This window comes from Poecilia formosa, unplaced genomic scaffold (genome assembly GCF_000485575.1).
Source record: "Poecilia formosa unplaced genomic scaffold, Poecilia_formosa-5.1.2 Scaffold208, whole genome shotgun sequence".
Classification (NCBI taxonomy): domain Eukaryota; kingdom Metazoa; phylum Chordata; class Actinopteri; order Cyprinodontiformes; family Poeciliidae; genus Poecilia; species Poecilia formosa.
Genome location: NW_006800147.1, coordinates 1,152,051 through 1,169,415, shown reverse-complemented (window position 1 = coordinate 1,169,415; position 17,365 = coordinate 1,152,051). Strand labels below are relative to the sequence as shown.

Genomic DNA, 17,365 nt, shown 5'->3' with positions numbered 1-17,365 from the left:
GTGTAACATGAATGTCAAATCTGAAGTCAAAGATAAAGAAACAAGCAGTTCCAGTACAAAACTAAGGCGAAAAGACTCCCTGTTTCCTCTGCATAAGTGCTAATTCACCACCCTTTCATGGAAAAGAGCATTCCTGTTTCAGTCAGACTTGTTGCGACTAGAGGTGCTAAGTTTTATTTGCGTGAGCCTCTCTGTGCCCGTGTTTGCCTCTGCATGCTCTGCATCAATGAGGCACTGAGGTTTTGCAATCTCTCCTCATTTCATGTCACAACACAGCAACCGAGTAAAAGTATCCTTTCAAGACAACACAAACGTACACTTAGTCTCCCAACATTTGGGCAAGTTTCCACAAATATGCACGTTTGTTTATAATAAAAAAGTACTTGATTTTATCAGAATACTTGAGTTAAATATCATAAATCAGGATATGAAAGTGAAAAGAAGAGGGGGAGTCTGAGTGTAAGTGAAGGACACACCTCTCTGTCTGTAAAACCGCAGCATGTTACAGCCTGTAGGGAAGGACATAATCTCCTCTTTAATGAACTAACAGAGACTCAAAGCGGGACAACAGCCGGATATTTCCGTCCAACAACAAGACTCCTCAATTAGAGGTTAGTAATTCTGACTTTTCCTTTACTTTTACCCGTTTCTACTGCCATGTTTCTCCTCTGAATTTGTCCACACTACAAATCTGTGGGAAAGTATGTTAATACTTTTGGACTGCTCCGATCCTCTGTAAATATTTACAAGCAAACATGGGTTGTCAGGCATGCTTTACAGGAAAAAGAAAACAGAATTATTCAAACTCTTGGCAGATTTAGGTTTTAAGTATCAGTCAAGATTATAAACCAGTCAGTTGTTGTCAAGTATCAATAAAACTGGCAGTTAAACTGCTAAAATGTGGATAAAGATGTGTCTCTGCATTTGATGAGTTCTTCTTAAAGTTAAATAACATTGAATTTTAATTTTTTTTTTACATTTTAATCTATATTCTCTGACTGAATGTAGATTAAAAGTGATTTGATGAAGATTTTAAAACACCAGTGGAAACATGAAAAACCTACTCAGCAACTGAAACCAGGGTTTTATAGTTGTAAAAATAGAAATATGTTTCCAATTTACTATCAAAAAGACATGCATTTATTCTAAGTTGATACATTAAAATTATTTTTTTCCATCATTGATATAAGTTTGTCTCTTTTTATCTCAGAAACAAACTTCTTGGTTAATTGAAAAGTCATTTTGAATCTAAATCTGCCATTGATTATGATATTTTTTAGCCTAACTGTATTATAAAGTAGAATTTTCACACAGGTTAATTCAAAGAATGATAATTAAATTACTCAAATGACCAGCTTTTCCACCTGTTACATGTTCATATACTCCTGAGGGTCAGATTATTTCAATCTGTAATCTAAACAATTATAAAACTACATATTTTATTATTACCTCGTGCGAGATACATGTGGAGATTTAATCCTAATACATTGGGTACTTGGGAATTTTAATGAAGCCATAAGAGGAAAATATATAAATGGTCTTCTTTGGATACTGGGCACAGGAAATAAGTACTTAGTAAGCAAATACAAACTTCATCTTTCCACATCCTTCACTTTTATTGGCATGCTGTGGTCAGTCCAAGGGTCAACTAATCTCTGACCTACAAAGCTAACAAGCAAAATGATAATAAGAAAAAGATTTTTGGAGATCATTAAAAGATTAATAAAAAGTTGTGTTGAAACAGTCCTCTCCTCTGACGCACTGCTGCCAGTTTTCTTGCATGCTTTAGCCTGCTGGAGATATTTCAGAGATTACATCAGGTTGGCAGACATCCTGTGGTTCGATAAACAAATCTTCCCCATCGTTTATGATTTAAAGTGGTTGAAAAGCATCTTGTTTCCTTTTTTCTTTATCTGCTTCCTCTTTTAAGATCTGTTTATACATTTCATACAAGTTTACAAAGCAAACCTTAAAAAAAGTTATTGCAGAAAGTGTCTGAAGGTGCAAAATTCATAATAATAAGGCGAATACGTTGAGTTTTATAGTGGATAATGAAATTCATAACTGATTTGATGATTATGAAAAGCTTGTGTCTTCCTTGGACAGAAGTTGTTATAATCTGGGTGGTTTATTGGTTTAAATCTCTTAATATTTAAATAAATGTCACTTAGCAAGTTGTGGAGAAAACTACACCATTAGTGAGCTTCTGTCTGGGTGGATATTTGATCACTTTTCTCTTCAGATGTCATTTGTTTTAAAATATATGGTTTCCTGGCACGGATGTGGCTTTTAGTCAATAATTGTTCAAAAGGGTTAGGAGGTTTATGGCTTTGGGGAGGCCATTACAGAGGCTTCATATTTGCCTGCTTATTCTACTCTAAAACCATTATGATGTGTGATTGTTATAATTGTCCTGTTGAATAACCCTAATGCATCCAAGCTTTAGCTATTATGAACGTAGACCTCCACCTTTGTTTTTCCACCAGTTTTGTGCAGACCTCTGGCAACAACAAAAAAGAAAAGCCACCCAGCATAATTCTGCCACCACCTTACTTGACAGCTGGTACACTGTTCTTATGCTTGATGCCTCGTCTTCTACATTCACTGCAACCAAATTACTTAATTTGTGTCATGTCTGACGATTAAAAAAAAAGAAAACTTTCTTTATTGTATATGCTTGAAACATGCTTATGTTTATAATCACATGAACCAATCTTCTTTAATTAGAAGTTTATAGCAGAGCCAATCAAAAATTATTCTTGTTTGCTTTAAAATTCAGCCAGTCAAACTTGACCCCCTCAGTCAGATTCCACCAAATCTGTATTCAAACACTGTTAGGAGTGGTTATGCTCTTAAACAGGTCCTATTTTGTAAAATTCACCTTTTTCCACTTTTTTATACTTCACTTTGGGTCTCAACTGCTTCTAAAAACAGCGCAACTTCTTTAAAAAAAACCCAGTCAAGCTGTTTCCCCCCCCCAATAACTTAAAAGTTTTTGGTGTTTGGAAAATGAGACATTTCAAAAACCTCCTGACTGTTGAGTCACAATCAATGAGCACTGCTCAGTTTCTTAGCAACCGCTGTATGTGCTGTACAATGACTGCTGGAAAAGACAAGTGTTTTGTTGTTAACTTTTTAGTCAACAATTTTGAGACAAATTAAATAAAAATATAAATTAAATAAGTATAAAACGAATGTCTGATTCTTCTGGCTTTCAGGTCCAGAACGATTTCTGATTATTTTTAGAAACAAACTGGTGATGAAATGTACAATTTCTAACTATTTCTCTTGTTTTTAGGATCAAATCATTTTAGAATGACAGCTTCCACAAATGAGGAAGACAGTCCCGTGAGCAACGACTACGCCACAGCCATCGGCACCCTCATCCTCACCCTGGTTTTCCTCCTGGGCGTCCCCGGCAACCTCTTCATCGTCTGGAGCATCCTGGCGCGCACCAGGAAGCGCTCTGTCACCACCATCCTCATCCTCAACCTGGCCTGTGCGGACGGCTTCATCATGGCCCTCACCATCTTCTTCATCATCTACCTGGCCAAGCAGACGTGGATCTTTGGACCCGTTATGTGCAAAGGCCTCTTCTACTTGTGCAACGCCAACATGTATGCCTCCATCTTCCTGATCACGCTGATGAGCATACACAGGATGGTGGCGGTGCTGTTTCCACAGAAACTGTACCTGATAAGCAGAAAGGTTGTGACGAGGGTGATCATGGGCATGTGGGTGCTGGTCATGGTGATTTCCATCCCCTCACTGGTGTTTCGAGAACTGGAAATTGAGCCGGATGTTAGTGAGAATAATTCACGGATTGTGTGTTCACCCAATCACACCTGGCCCACTCATGTAAGTCCACTCTTCTCACAAAGTGAAAACCCTGTTTGAATTGTACTTTCTACCGACACAAAATTAGTGAAGCATTCGATTATTTTGTCATGGTAGCCGGGAAAACAGAAGATACAAATTAGTAAACAAAATAAATAAAAACACGCTGATGTCAACCTTTATTCAGAGTTGGGTAGTAACTAGTTACATTTACTCAATTATATTAACCTGAGTAACTTTTGAAAAAAATTACTTTTAGGGGTATTTTTGCTACGCTGTACTTATTACTTTTACTTCAGTAATTTTATTTTGAAGTGTTTTCACTCTTACTTGAGTAAAATGTCTGGACTTTCTACCCACTGAATGAATAGCAAACATGTTTTAACCAAAATTTCACCAGACACAGACACACACACCTGCAGCTTTTCAATCAATCAATCAAATTTTATTTGTATAGCACATTTCAGCAGCAAGGCATTTCAAAGTGTTTTACATAATTTTAAACAGTGAGAAAGAAAAATAAAAAGAAAGTAATAAAAAAGATAAAAAGAAAAGATATACATTGAAGGCATCAATTGCCATAAGCAACTGTAAACAGGTGGGTTTTAAGTTGAGATTTAAAGGCACCCAGTGTTTCAGCTGTTTTACAGTTTTCTGGAAGTTTGTTCCAAATCCGTGGCGCATAGGAACTGAATGCTGCTTCTCCTCGTTTGGTTCTGGTTCTGGGGATGCAGAGCAGACCAGAACCAGAAGATCTGAGGGGTCTAGACAGTTGGTACAGCAATAACAGATCTTTAATGTATTGTGGTGCTAACCCGTTCAGTGATTTATAAACTAACAACAGTATTTTAAAGTTTATTCTTTGAGCTACAGGGAGCCAGTGTAGGGACTTTAAAACTGGTGTTATGTGCTCTATCTTCCTGGTTCTAGTGAGAACGCGAGCAGCAGCATTCTGGATCAGCTGCAGCTGTTTGATTGAACTTTTGTTAAAGTTTCATATGTTTTTATTGGAAAAAAATGATTTGGAAAGCATTTATTTTTCCCTGATTTTGTTGTTTTTTGCTACTTATATGAATTATTGTAATTTTTATTCTTAAAATACCAAAATTTACTCTTATCCTTATATTTTGGTCCATCTGTTTATGGAATTATTAAATGTTAAATGATTTATAATTTGATCAGTTACTCTGTACTTGAGCAGACATTTTACCAAATACTTTTTTATTGTACTAAAATGGTCGATAATTTCAAACCGCACAGGATTCTGGGAGAAGTAGGCTGCTCAACCTCTCAGGCTCAGCTACGCAAACTTTGTGGAATCAACTCACTCTTTGGTTACCTAGCAACTCATTCACTATTTGGTTACCTAGCAACCTGTTCAGTAACTTGAGCAGTCAGCACTTGGCAGTTTTTCAGATATTCAAAACAAAAAAACAAATCAATAATTATCAGTATCGACTGATATCAAACTCTTATAATGTGATCTTATATTGTGATTTTTCAGCCATATTGTTTAGCCCAACTGAAAAGTATAAATAATGCGTAAAAAGTGAGTAGCTAGTAGAAAATAGCAAAATTAGCATAAACTAAAAGTTGCCCAACAAAGAATGGACCTTGGGAATTTGAATGTCGCAATTTTTTGAATAAACATAACGGAAAAGAGCAAATCATAGAGGTTTGTACAAGTAAAGGAACATAAACTATTTTCACAGAATTTATAAAACCATGAACTAGAAAGGTTCAACAGTCTCAATTTTCCCCATGTAAAATATGTTTTTCAGTTTCTTTCTGTTATAATTTTAACTTCTTTTCCTTGCTTCTCTGGTCAGGTCCGGTTTCAGTATTCTTTAGAGACAGTTTCAGGATTCATCCTCCCGTATGCAGTCATCATAACCTGCTACGTCCTCACCCTGAGACGCCTGAGGCAGACCCAGTTCCAGCGAAGGATTCGCAGCGAAAAACTCATCCTCGCTATTGTTATAACATTTGGCATATTTTGGTTTCCATACCATGTAATAAACATGGTGCAGGTGAGTAAAATGTTTTTAACCTATAATCAAACATTTCCTTTCTCTGCTCCTGGGTTCTTGTCTTCATTAAAGCTTTTTGTGACTCCCAGGTTGCAGCTGAGTGGTATAAGAAGGAGTCAGAAACTAGAAAAAAGTGAGTAAAATGAAATTGCTTTATACTTTTACTATTCTATAAAGATGTATTGCTGAATATTAAGGGTAAAATTGTTCATTATGTTCACATTTCTGTATGGTAACCATATTTACTATGTATTCTGTTAAGGCATCATGTTTTTAACTTCAGTCTTTAATGTTTTATCACTTTTTCTGGTTGTTTTTTTGTTTTGGTTGTTATCGGTGGTATTTCCTTTTTAAGGCGTAACCAGGCAATTTCAGGCTGGAGTAATTAGGTTACAGATTGGTCTGACATCGATTCAGTGTTATCAGTTGCATTATAAACATACACTATTGCATAACTATGGATAATTTTCATCTACACTCTAAATTCTTTCCCAATTCTCTTACAAAATTACCTTTGTTGTAAATGTGTTTGGCACTGCAGCCCAGGAGACAGATTACAAATCTGTGCTCAAAGTTACAACTTTTGTAGTGATGAGTTTGGAAAGGGAGGGAAAGGTTTTCCTTTATTTTTTCCATGTGCACAGAAATGTTTGCAAGCAACTCGCATATGTCTAGCCATGCACAGGATGTAAAAGAAAACTGGGCCAGATCAATTTTCAGCTCCAAGCTTGGAAATCCAAGTGGCTTTTTGGATTTCCAACAGTGGCTCTTAATAACTTTGACTAAAAATGATAAAGAACCAACTTAGTTTTTAAAATAAAGATACAATAACAAATGCAGGGTTTTAGGTTTTTCATGGCATAATCATGAATGCTTCAATGACAACAATTTATCATAAATGTATTTTTGCCTGCATTTCTGCATTTAACACCAACTTAAGTTGTGCTATGTCATTTGACCAGATAAATGTGTCATTAGCACATAAATTAAATGTAACATTTAATGAAATATTACAGAGATTATAGAGAGAATGGGGCCTAATATAGAACCCTGAAGCACTTTTGGATCTATAGAGAGGAAAAGGATCCAACATGTAAACTAACTCATCTATAGACAGACCTATGTAAACAGTAATGGTAGTTTACCAAAAATATTGTGATCAAAAGCAAAATACCCAAATTTAACAGCAGCAGGAATTTTGCATGTCTTATTAATCCTTGGAAAAGCTGAATTTTTGTGCATATATTTCTATAGTTTGTCAAATATATGCTTCAACTTTTCAAAAACATCAATATTTTGGCTTGTACTTATTAACATCTGAGCAAAGCGACATCATTTAAATTACTTAAGGATTTTTTAAATGTATATAGGAGCTGTTATTTGTTCAATTTGATGGATTTTTTTACCTTTCGTTTGTTGGTTTCTAAGTTTTAATTGGAAATTGTCTTTGCACAATTTATCTTTCATATTTATTCTGTCTCTTATTTTGGGTGGAGTATTTATGTAAACATCTACATCAATGTCAGAGTGAGAGGTTTTGTTTCTACAGGATCCTAACTGTTGCTCTTTGCTGCAGTTAACAGATTTTTTCCATCTTTTTTACCCACAGATTGGACTTGATTCAGGAGTCCTGCCGAGCTGTGACCTCGGCTTTGGCTTTTCTCAGCAGCTGTGCCAATCCCATCCTTTACACCTTCGCTGGAAAGTCCTACATCAAGAAAAACGGCTTAGCCTTCATGGCTAAGCTCTTCGACGGGACGGCGTCATCGGAACAAACAGCCAATAAACAGAAAGAGAGTGCAGGAGAAATGAACAATATCTTAAACAACTCCGCCACTGCAACAATGGGCTAAATTAGAGCATTAAATGGACCACGAATTGTAAAACGTGCAAAGCTACTTGTGGGAAAAACCAAGTTTCACAACAGAACTTTTACTTTTTTAAACCATCATAAATGATTACAGGATAAACTCTCCGATGATAAACTTTAATTTCAATTATAAAGTTGATACATCTTATATAAAAGTTTTACATTGCTTGCTTGGATTACCAACATAGTGTGAGAAAAATTTACAAAATTATTCTATTTAATGATAATTTATGTATTAGTAGTTTAAAACTGCAGGATGTTTTCAGTCCTGGTTGTTTTTGCACATCTCAGATATTCAGGGAGTTAGCTCCAGAGCTAAGCAGCACATAAACCAAAAACTGCTTCCCTCTTTAACAATATTTTGTTAATTTATGTAAAGCCACAACAACTGACAGCTGAAAGCACTTTACATGAAAAACAGGGACAGTTTTATGGTCACATTAATTTCAACCATAGTCAGAATATTCCTTCGAAAACGTCCTGTTTAACCAAACTGATGTTTAGCTCCAAAACAATCTAATAAAAGTTGGTGGAAAAATTTATGTAGTAAAAAAAAGGTCTCAGATTGCATTGAATCTCATATTAGCTGCAATCATCCTTAACATGGAAGCACTGAAACAACTAAGGATGTTAGTAAAAACAATATTATTCAACAAAAGTCGGAATAAATGATTATTCCCATTTATGTCTCAAGGACAAAAACTGAATGCCACAGTTTCACAGGAGAGGAGCTTGATAAGACATGTCTATTGTTCTATTTTAAAAAGGTTTACACTGATAAACTAAAATTTTAAAAATGCAACAGTCTGCATACTTTTTAACTGTGAATTTTAACCAATGTTTCTTAGCAGAAATAATATTTATTAGCTAAAATACAAATCAACACATTTTTAAAATGTGCTTTCATAAAGCTTTAAAAAAGAGAAAAATAAATTCAACTAAATTAATCTAATTCCAACAATTAATTTAACTCCATAGCAAATTTTTGCAGTGTGTTCACAAAACTTAATGCTCTAACAAAATAAGATAGTTTAACTAAACTGGTTTGACCAGTGTGTAAAAAAATAAAACTTACAAGCTGGTTTGAGATTACACTTTAAACTGTTTAAGAGTCTTGTTTTGTATAAATTTGTTCTGTACAACCTCACATATATGCTTTTACAAGTTTATTTAAAATTATTTATTTAAAAATACTACAATGACAAATTGCATCTTAAAAGAAAACATGATCTCAATGATGTCATGTCTTGGGACTCCCAGGAGTAAAGGCATAAAAAGTTACTGACATAATGGAAACAGTTTCCCTGACAACCATATGTGGCGTTAAGACGCTCAGCTACCTAGCATTAGCGCTGCGGCTAAATAAGCTAAAGCTGGAAACGAACTTCAATTCTACACTTAAACTATTAGATTTAATATATTTACTCACAAAACTACCTATATAAACTTACTGGACACAACAAATGTTGGATGAATAGAACATTAACTGAATATGTTCAGTTAGATTTAAACCAGAGTGTTCCGGCTAAAACTAGCTAGCAAAAAAGTAGCGAATGAATGGATATATACTTTATTAATCCCAGAGAGAAATTCACAATGTCTAATGTTGCTGGATGTAACCATTATTCAACATTTAATATTCATGCTTCAGATATTTAAGGGTGTAAGAAACAACCTAACCATCAATCAATAGATGAACTGCTATGGAGTATTTGGAGCATCCTGGTATTTACAAGATGGGAATCTAACTTCAGAAGATTCTGAGGAAACAAGTATGTCTCTAGGTGCTGAAACAACCTTTGTTTTTTCTTTGAGGAAACAGAGACAAGTATTAATCTGCACTAGTAATCTGTCCCAGCTTATGCGTTTTGTTGTAAACATAAAAAAATATTCAATGTTTATTTTTTTCTGCTGGCTAAACATCCATTGTATTCTTATGTTTGTTCATATGCTCCTCTTTGTCAGAATTTTTCTTACGCTAAAAGTATAATCCAACATCCAGTTTGGAAAACATTTGCAGGTGAATTGCTTTGTTCTTGAGTTTGCATCTCAAATTGTACTGTACATTTTTCATGCATTTCTTTCCCAATATAAAGTTTATTTTTTGTTTGTTTCCTGTTTTTTTTAAGTGTATGAATAAAATATGCTTTCAAGTCAAGAAAGATAATTTTTGTACAAAGCCTCCTGCAAATGGAGTGAAAAGATGCTGAGGACATTTATAAAGGAGATCATGATCAAGTGAGACTTAAAACTTTAGACTGAAACAATCTACACTCAAACATCTGAAGCTGTAATCCAATAGGAAATCATCTAAAAAAAACTGCAAACCTTGGAAAACAAAACATTTACACAAAAGATCTTTGAGGCTTTACTTTTTTGCAGAGTAGTTTATTGTCGTTTAGGCTTTAAATTAAAACAGACTTTTTTACATGTCCAGGATATGCAACATTTCAAATCAGTATAAATTTCTCAGATTGAGGCGTTGGGTCAACAAGTAGACTCCTGACATCCCACCTGTGGAGGAAAAGGAAAACGGTTAAAGATCAGTTCGTTCAACTCAACGTTATAAAGATAAAAATCTAACTTCTGCATCCATCTTTTATTAGATCACAAACCAAAATCAGAGTAGAAATGTACAGGACTGTTAACCAAAACTGGATGCTAGCTAGCATTTGATGCTACATTTAAAACCAGACGGTTCTTACCTCAAACGGTTTTCATAACGCATCCTTCCTAAAAAGGAGAGAAAGGGAAATTAAAGTTTAATCTCAGTTGCGGTGGCCTAAACCTGGAGAGCATCAGTAAAGTCAAACCCATCAGTGCAGTGAAAGTAAAATCATCAGTTTCAGGTGAAACACGGACTCACATGCAACTCATCATGCAAGGTTTGACCCCAAAAGTTCAGTATGACACACCAACGACATAAAAAGGCAACTTTCAGGATTTTAACCAAATAGCTCACAGTACAGCCACTAAAAGAGGCAAAACTAGAGGTGCATCTTAATAAGCTTATTTTTTTTCTAATTATATAAAAAATGTTTTTCTGAAAAGGTAAACATCTCCTAGGTTGAGAGCTCAATTTCCAACAGATATGCAGAACACATCTGACACAGATTGTGGTTGTGGCTCATGCACATTTTTTTAATACACCACAAGTTTTCCTTCCACTAAACTTTCATCAACATGGTAGAAATACAGCAACCTTACCAGTCAATTTAGCAACTTCTCATTTTACCTATCACCTTATGACTCAGGTGAACAAGTCAGTTTAGAAATGTTATAATGAAAATGTATATAATGAAAATCTTTTGAATAGGTCTGATGTTCTTATTTTTTAGAAAAAATGAATTCAGGATTTTCATAAACAACTGATAATGGTGTAGGCAATGAATCTAAATAAAATACCAGTTTTGTAAAATAACTTAAAATAAAATAACTTAAATGAGGATTTCAGCTAAAGTCAAATAAATCATGTGCAGCACAAATTGCCTGACCCCATTATGAATTTAGCAGTTTTACAGAAATCATCAAATGCCTCTGAGCTTTTATTTGAACGCTTTTCTTGTCGAGTATCTCCTGTGAAATCAAACCATGAGGTCGGTTTGGCGCTAACGCTGCAACAAAGAGCTAAAGATGATCCTAAACCGCAACGATCATCCACCTGCTCAGCATCAAATGCATCACCAAAGAAGAAAACAAACCGGACACGAAAAATACGACACTTACCGCATTTTAGGCTTTAAAACTGCTGATGTTTTAGTTCTTTGTAGCCGCCACTCCTTCCTCTTGCACCGCGACAAGGAAGAGAGAATGTTAATGAGGCTGCGCCTCAATTTATCTCTTTATCAAACCACGTGCTTGGCGTCACACACGGGCAACTTCCGGTTTACGGCAACATAAAATTTCATGTCACTACTTCATTTCTCTAATTATGTTTACACGTTACTGTTGAAATCAAAGCTTCTCCCGTCCCAAATTTACAAATAATTCCAAATTAGACCAACAACATTACAATCTCATTATAGTGAATTAACTTGATATGAGTTTGTTTTACAAGATGGTCTTGTTTTATTTTTACAGGCTGAAAATAGAAAAATAAATCCTGGGGAAACGTATATTTTTTTATATATTTGTTTTTATCCTATATACCCAGCCAAATACTACAAAATGTCTCAACTTTTTCATTAAGTAAACATTATATATTCATCTTGGAAATAATTATTAAGCTGCAAGATGTAATAAAAACATTTACAAAATATGGGTACAATTAAATTTGTTCACTGCACATCATATTTAAACGTTCATTGCATACAAAAATAATGTCCATAAAAATAAACCTGCTTTATTGTCTTAGCAACTCTATTATGAATTGACTCCTTCGGATTAGATAGGTCAGTTCAATAATTTGAATTATGAACATTTTACTTTTTTTCTATTACAACGATCATCTTTATTGTATTATAAAGTATTATAAAGTTTTGTTGTTTATCTGTATGAGATAGAATATATTTGAATTATTTGAATTTGAATTATTAAACTGATACACAGGCAATATTACTTACAAGAAAATAACTAAAAATGTTCATCAAAACAACATAACATCAAATCTGAAATAGGAGAAAAGGAAGTAAAACCTACCTAAGTCTTTTTAAATCAAAATTATCCCAAATTAGCAATTATATATAAAAGTATTGTCATAAATATGAACACATTTTTCCATTTTAATAACGTGGTAAACTCCCAACACATAAATAATCCAAATACATGCATACCCATAATGCACAAACTGAATGTAATAAAACACCTCAAAATACAACAGAGTTTGAAGTGGAAGAAACGTATTAAAAAGTTTTCAAAGCATGAAAAATATGACAAATTAATCTATTGAGTTTTTATATTCAGTAATAGTCCTTCTACTGCATGAAATTATCGCACAAAACCAGTAGGTGGCAGATGTTTCCAGCGAATAAAAGAAGGGAAAAAACTACAAAATGTAATTTGCCATATTGTAGTACGGAACGCCCACTGGTCCAAAAGTAGGAGAAAAAAGCGTAGTGAGAACTTAAGAGTGACAGACAGAGGAGAAACTGGTTACTAGCGGCGAAGTTGAGGGATTTAAAGTCAGCGCTGGGTGGAAACCCTTGGCCATGAGAGTCTTAATCGGTAAGAAAAGCTATTACAGTTATCTGTTTAATTTTAAATTCTCAGAAAGGTCAAAATGCTTCAAGTTAGCTTGTAAGACTGCTAAGCTAAGGTTAGAGCTGCTGACAGAACCTGGATTGAATTCATATTTCATGCAACAGATAATCCAGGTGCGTCTAAAATCCTGCCGTCAGTTGAAAGATAAAACGAGATCGCTGTATTTTGAATTTGTTATTTAAGCAAAATCCACGCATGTGTTTTGTTTTGTAAGCATGTAAAATGCGCATGCGCACTATTTACAGCTGCTCGATCCTTTTAGGGGGGTTGAATACGGTGTCAGCACAACTGTATGCTTTGAAGCATTAAATAATTAATTAGTGTATCATGCAGCCTATCACCATTTTAGTGAGGAGTTTATGGTATTTCCTTAAAGTTAATATATTGCAAGATAATTTACTATTTTCTATCATGCTTACAGTCTGTTTGTATGTGTGATATGTGTCTGTGTCTCAGGAGGGGGCTCTGGCTTTGTGGGTCGTGAGCTGACACGCCTGCTCAGAGACAAAGGTCACGAGGTCACGTTGATATCCCGTCAGCCTGGTCCAGGAAGGATAACTTGGGTATGACCAGGAGGTTCAGCTCCTCAATCATTACCTTCTCTTGATTGATAACAGTGAACAGGGATTTTCCTTCTCTACAAGATAAATGATTACTGTGCTTCTCTATAAATCCAAATATGCCTGTAATTTCTTGAATTGTTGTATTGTTGTGCAGAAAGAACTGGAGTCTCGCGGACTGCCGCCTTGTGATGGTGCCGTCAACTTGGCAGGAGAGAATGTTCTTAACCCCCTTCGATGGTGAGAAACCCCCCAAAAACAGGTTTTTATACTGTAATCTGACTTGGTTCTGAAGCCTATTTTCATCACAATGATGGAAAAACAATTGCAACTCATTTATCTGTATGTAATAATCACAATGTAGCCACCAAATCTTAAGTATAAGATAGACAAAGGTGGGCAGCATACCTAAAAATCATGCTCAAGTTAGAGTAGCACTACTTTAACATATTTTTACTCAAGTACAGGTAAAAAGTAGCCGTCCAAGAAATTAATCAAGTATGAGTAAAAAAGTATTTGGTATAAAGTCTACTCAAGTACTGAGTAACTGATCAAATTATCAAAAAATAACAAAATCAGGCAAAAGAAAATGTTTCCAAATCAGTTTCTTTCAATATAAAACTTCTAAACTTTAACAAAACCTGCAGGTGTGTCTGTGTCTGGTGAAACATGTTTGTTTTTCATTCAGTAGGTAGAAAATCCAGAAATTATACTCAAGTAAGAGTATAAATACTTCACAATACAATGACTCAATTAAGTAGTTATAAAGGTATTTACTACTACTGTTGAGTAGATGTAATTATTTACTACTCAACTGTGAAGAAATAAATATTTTTTGTCACAGTGACAGATAGGCTTTTTTAGACCCCATCCATATTTCTACCAATATTAATAAAGACTATTTATATTTATTTGAAAATAATTAGAAGAATTGTGGATTTTGGAAAACAAAGCCGGGAAAATTTAATTTAGACATGAACAGCATGTAAGTACTGCTTACTTAACAACAAAGCCTGATTTTAATCACTTTTAGGACTGCTCTACCTCAAGATTTGTGCTTCATAGTAACCTGCTCAAAACTTTAACATGAACCTGTTTTTATTTATTTGCATCATGTGAAAAACCACATGCTTTAGAGCTTATATTATCTGCTCACAAGAGGCTTTACTAAACCTTGTGTATAAGGGGTTAGAAGTAGTTGGAATAGTTTTTAAACTGTTTAAAATAACATGTAGTAAAAACAACTGAATTGTCATGTTTAGTGTAAATTTGCTACCTTTCCTTTTCTGGTATCTTTAGGTATTTAAAAATGTGTCCTGCTTTTGACTCCTTTATTTAGTAACATCCTTCAGTCGTGTTATACTTTAAGTCAAATCTATAACCTGATTTTTTGTCCTTCCAGGTGGAATGAAAGCTATAAAAAGGATTTATTCTCCAGTCGTATTGACACAACTAAAGCTTTGTCTGAAGCCATCGCTGCGTCTTCCAGCCCTCCTCACTCCTGGGTTCTGGTTTCAGGCGTAGGTACGGATCTACGCTCAGCAGCTGCAAAAGGCACGAAATGTGAATCAGATTCATGATTGATTTTGTCTGGTTTTCCTCGTTGACTCACAGCTTGCTACAAACCCAGTCTCACAGCTGAGTACACAGAAGACAGTGAGTGGACGCCCTTTGACCTCCTCTCACAACTCGTCAAAGAGTGGGAGGCTGCAGCGTTTCTTCCTGAGAACGCAGCGAAAACCACCAAACAAGTTGTCATTCGGGCCGGTACGTTCAGAGAGCGGGACGTTTAGAGGGGCAGTAGAGAAGCTGAGGGAGATTTATTCATGCCTATTCCCATTTAGAGAAATATGCAAAAGTTTTAAATAATCTCTGGTTTCTTTAGTTACTTCCAAAGAGCCAGACACTTTTGTAGTCTGTGGTCTTAATCCACAAATCTCCAGTTTTTCTAAAGGTCTTTCAAAGTTTTATTTTGGGTGATTTTTTGTCCAGAATATAAAGATAACACAGGGTCTAAGATACTTTTCAGGCAATTTCTCTTTGTGAATCACCTTGTTGGTGCCACAATTTAATCTTCAGTCAAGTTTTGTGGAACAAGTTGTGTCTTTATTTCAAGAATATAGGACACAATTTTAAACAGAAAAGAATCAATTATAAACTTTGTGATTCTAAGGCATAGAAAGAAAATTTCTTTCACACAACCTCTACTCAATTGCTTGGTAAAGCTTATAAATATCTAAAAAAAAGAAAAAAGAAAAGAATGGGGAAAAATAACCTGTAAAAATGTTGAATTACTCCTGCAAAATAAAATATTAGATTTAAAATAATATCTCAATAATATATATTGTTTTGATATATAATGTTAAGCAAAAAGTTGTATTTGTTTTTTTTTAGTATTAGTTTTCAAGTAAAAAAAAAGACAGCATGTCTTTTCTAGCTGTCTGGATACTTTTACTTATTGGATAATTACAATAATCGATTTTATTGATTATTTTAATTTTCATTATTTTCATTTGGATTTTACTTAATCTGGCTTTTGTTTCCACCAATGCACTCCTTGGGTTTCCATTGTTTAGTTAGCAACTAAAGCATGTGTGCACAGATGCTTTGTGTGATAAGCATGTTTTACACTTTCTATTAATTTCAACTTTGAATTCAGGTCAACGCACAGGAGGATTGACTGAAATAAAAGCCAGCTTTTAAAGATATTTTCTATCATTTGTGATTTCATTTTAAGGAAAAAGTGAGAAAATAAATTATGAAATTATTAAAATCAGATTCAAAAAGAAAATCATCCCCAATTCCGATTAGTTATCATTTATTGCTGAAATCCGATTTTTATTTTGTTGGATGTGACTGCATTGAAATTTCTGTGAACGATTTAGAACTGTGACACGCATGCGCAGAAGAAGAACGCTAACGTCACACAGCAACGCACTGTTTACGGAAGTAATAACGGATGCCGACGTCTATGGATCAACTTTTAAGTTTATTCGGCAATGGGAGCCAACAGGATTGTCAGAAAATCATAACAAGACGAATGAAGCTTCTAAAAAGAAAGCACAACTAAAAATTTGCGTCGTGTCCGCCTGCTGTGTTAACGTAGCCGTTAACGGGACAGACGTTATTTCACTCATTCCTCTTTCCGTCCACTAGGGGCAGTGTTGGGTCGAGACGGCGGTGCCATGAAGCAGATGCTGCTGCCGTTCTGGCTCGGTCTCGGAGGCACGTTGGGCTCCGGAAGTCAGCCGTTCCCCTGGATCCACGTCTCGGATCTGGCAGGAATCATCGCTCGCTCTCTGGAGCCCCCAGCGAACACCGAAGCCCCGAACCCCTCACCGCAGGTGTACAACGGAGTCGCACCTGCGATCACCACCAACCACGAGTTCACCAAGGAGCTGGGTCGGATCCTGAGGCGGCCCACGATCTTGCCTGTTCCCGAGTTCGTCTTGAGCGCCATGTTGGGCTCAGAGAGGGCCGTGATCCTCACTCAGGGCCAGAAAGTCATTCCCCTGAAAACACTGGAGTCTGGATATCAGTTCAAGTACCCAGACTTGACCTTAGCTCTGAAACAGATTGTAGGGAGTTAATACCTGATATTTGAACTTTATTTAATCTTCTTTTCTGTAAAAACATGAATAAAAATCATTTACTGCCTTCTATATATTGGTAAAAATGTTGTAAGCTGCTTCGTTTTAAGAAATGGGACTTTTTTCACATTAAATAAAATAACTCGCCAGATGTTTTCACTCTCATTAATAAAACTCCACAATTACATGACACATACATGATTAATAATAATTAATAATAATAATGGATTTTATTTATAATTCCCTTTATATCTTGATATCTCACTGGAAAAATTAGAT

The 17,365-nt window shown here is 35.1% G+C and overlaps 2 protein-coding genes and 1 long non-coding RNA gene across 3 annotated transcripts; 2 read left to right on the top strand and 1 right to left on the bottom strand.

The window, feature by feature from the left end:
• The first annotated feature begins 503 nt into the window (after positions 1 to 503).
• On the top strand, positions 504 to 7,936 carry ltb4r2b (leukotriene B4 receptor 2b). The gene is made up of 5 exons (XM_007567457.2): positions 504 to 611; positions 3,299 to 3,858; positions 5,667 to 5,867; positions 5,957 to 6,000; positions 7,477 to 7,936. The coding sequence occupies exons 2-5, from the start codon at positions 3,316 to 3,318 to the stop codon at positions 7,718 to 7,720; spliced, it is 1,032 nt and encodes a 343-aa protein (XP_007567519.1). The 5' UTR covers positions 504 to 611; positions 3,299 to 3,315; the 3' UTR covers positions 7,721 to 7,936.
• Positions 7,937 to 8,505: 569 nt separating this feature from the next.
• LOC103148608 (uncharacterized) lies at positions 8,506 to 11,599 on the bottom strand. The gene is made up of 3 exons (XR_477371.2): positions 11,464 to 11,599; positions 10,443 to 10,470; positions 8,506 to 10,251 (listed from the first exon to the last, which is right to left on the bottom strand). It is a non-coding gene; the product is annotated as an uncharacterized LOC103148608 (long non-coding RNA).
• Positions 11,600 to 12,748: 1,149 nt separating this feature from the next.
• sdr39u1 (short chain dehydrogenase/reductase family 39U, member 1) lies at positions 12,749 to 17,237 on the top strand. The gene is made up of 6 exons (XM_007567455.1): positions 12,749 to 12,900; positions 13,393 to 13,499; positions 13,654 to 13,736; positions 14,899 to 15,020; positions 15,111 to 15,263; positions 16,653 to 17,237. The coding sequence occupies exons 1-6, from the start codon at positions 12,885 to 12,887 to the stop codon at positions 17,084 to 17,086; spliced, it is 915 nt and encodes a 304-aa protein (XP_007567517.1). The 5' UTR covers positions 12,749 to 12,884; the 3' UTR covers positions 17,087 to 17,237.
• The last annotated feature ends 128 nt before the right edge of the window (positions 17,238 to 17,365 follow it).

Excerpts from the sequence above, each read along its gene's own strand:
- ltb4r2b (XM_007567457.2), top strand. The coding sequence starts at position 3,316 with ATGACAGCTTCCACAAATGAGGAAGACAGTCCCGTGAGCAACGACTAC. Across the intron at positions 3,859-5,666 it reads ATCACACCTGGCCCACTCAT|GTCCGGTTTCAGTATTCTTT; the intron begins GTAAGTCCACTC and ends TTCTCTGGTCAG. Across the intron at positions 6,001-7,476 it reads GAGTCAGAAACTAGAAAAAA|ATTGGACTTGATTCAGGAGT; the intron begins GTGAGTAAAATG and ends TTTTACCCACAG.
- sdr39u1 (XM_007567455.1), top strand. Across the intron at positions 15,021-15,110 it reads GGTTCTGGTTTCAGGCGTAG|CTTGCTACAAACCCAGTCTC; the intron begins GTACGGATCTAC and ends GTTGACTCACAG. Across the intron at positions 15,264-16,652 it reads ACAAGTTGTCATTCGGGCCG|GGGCAGTGTTGGGTCGAGAC; the intron begins GTACGTTCAGAG and ends TCCGTCCACTAG.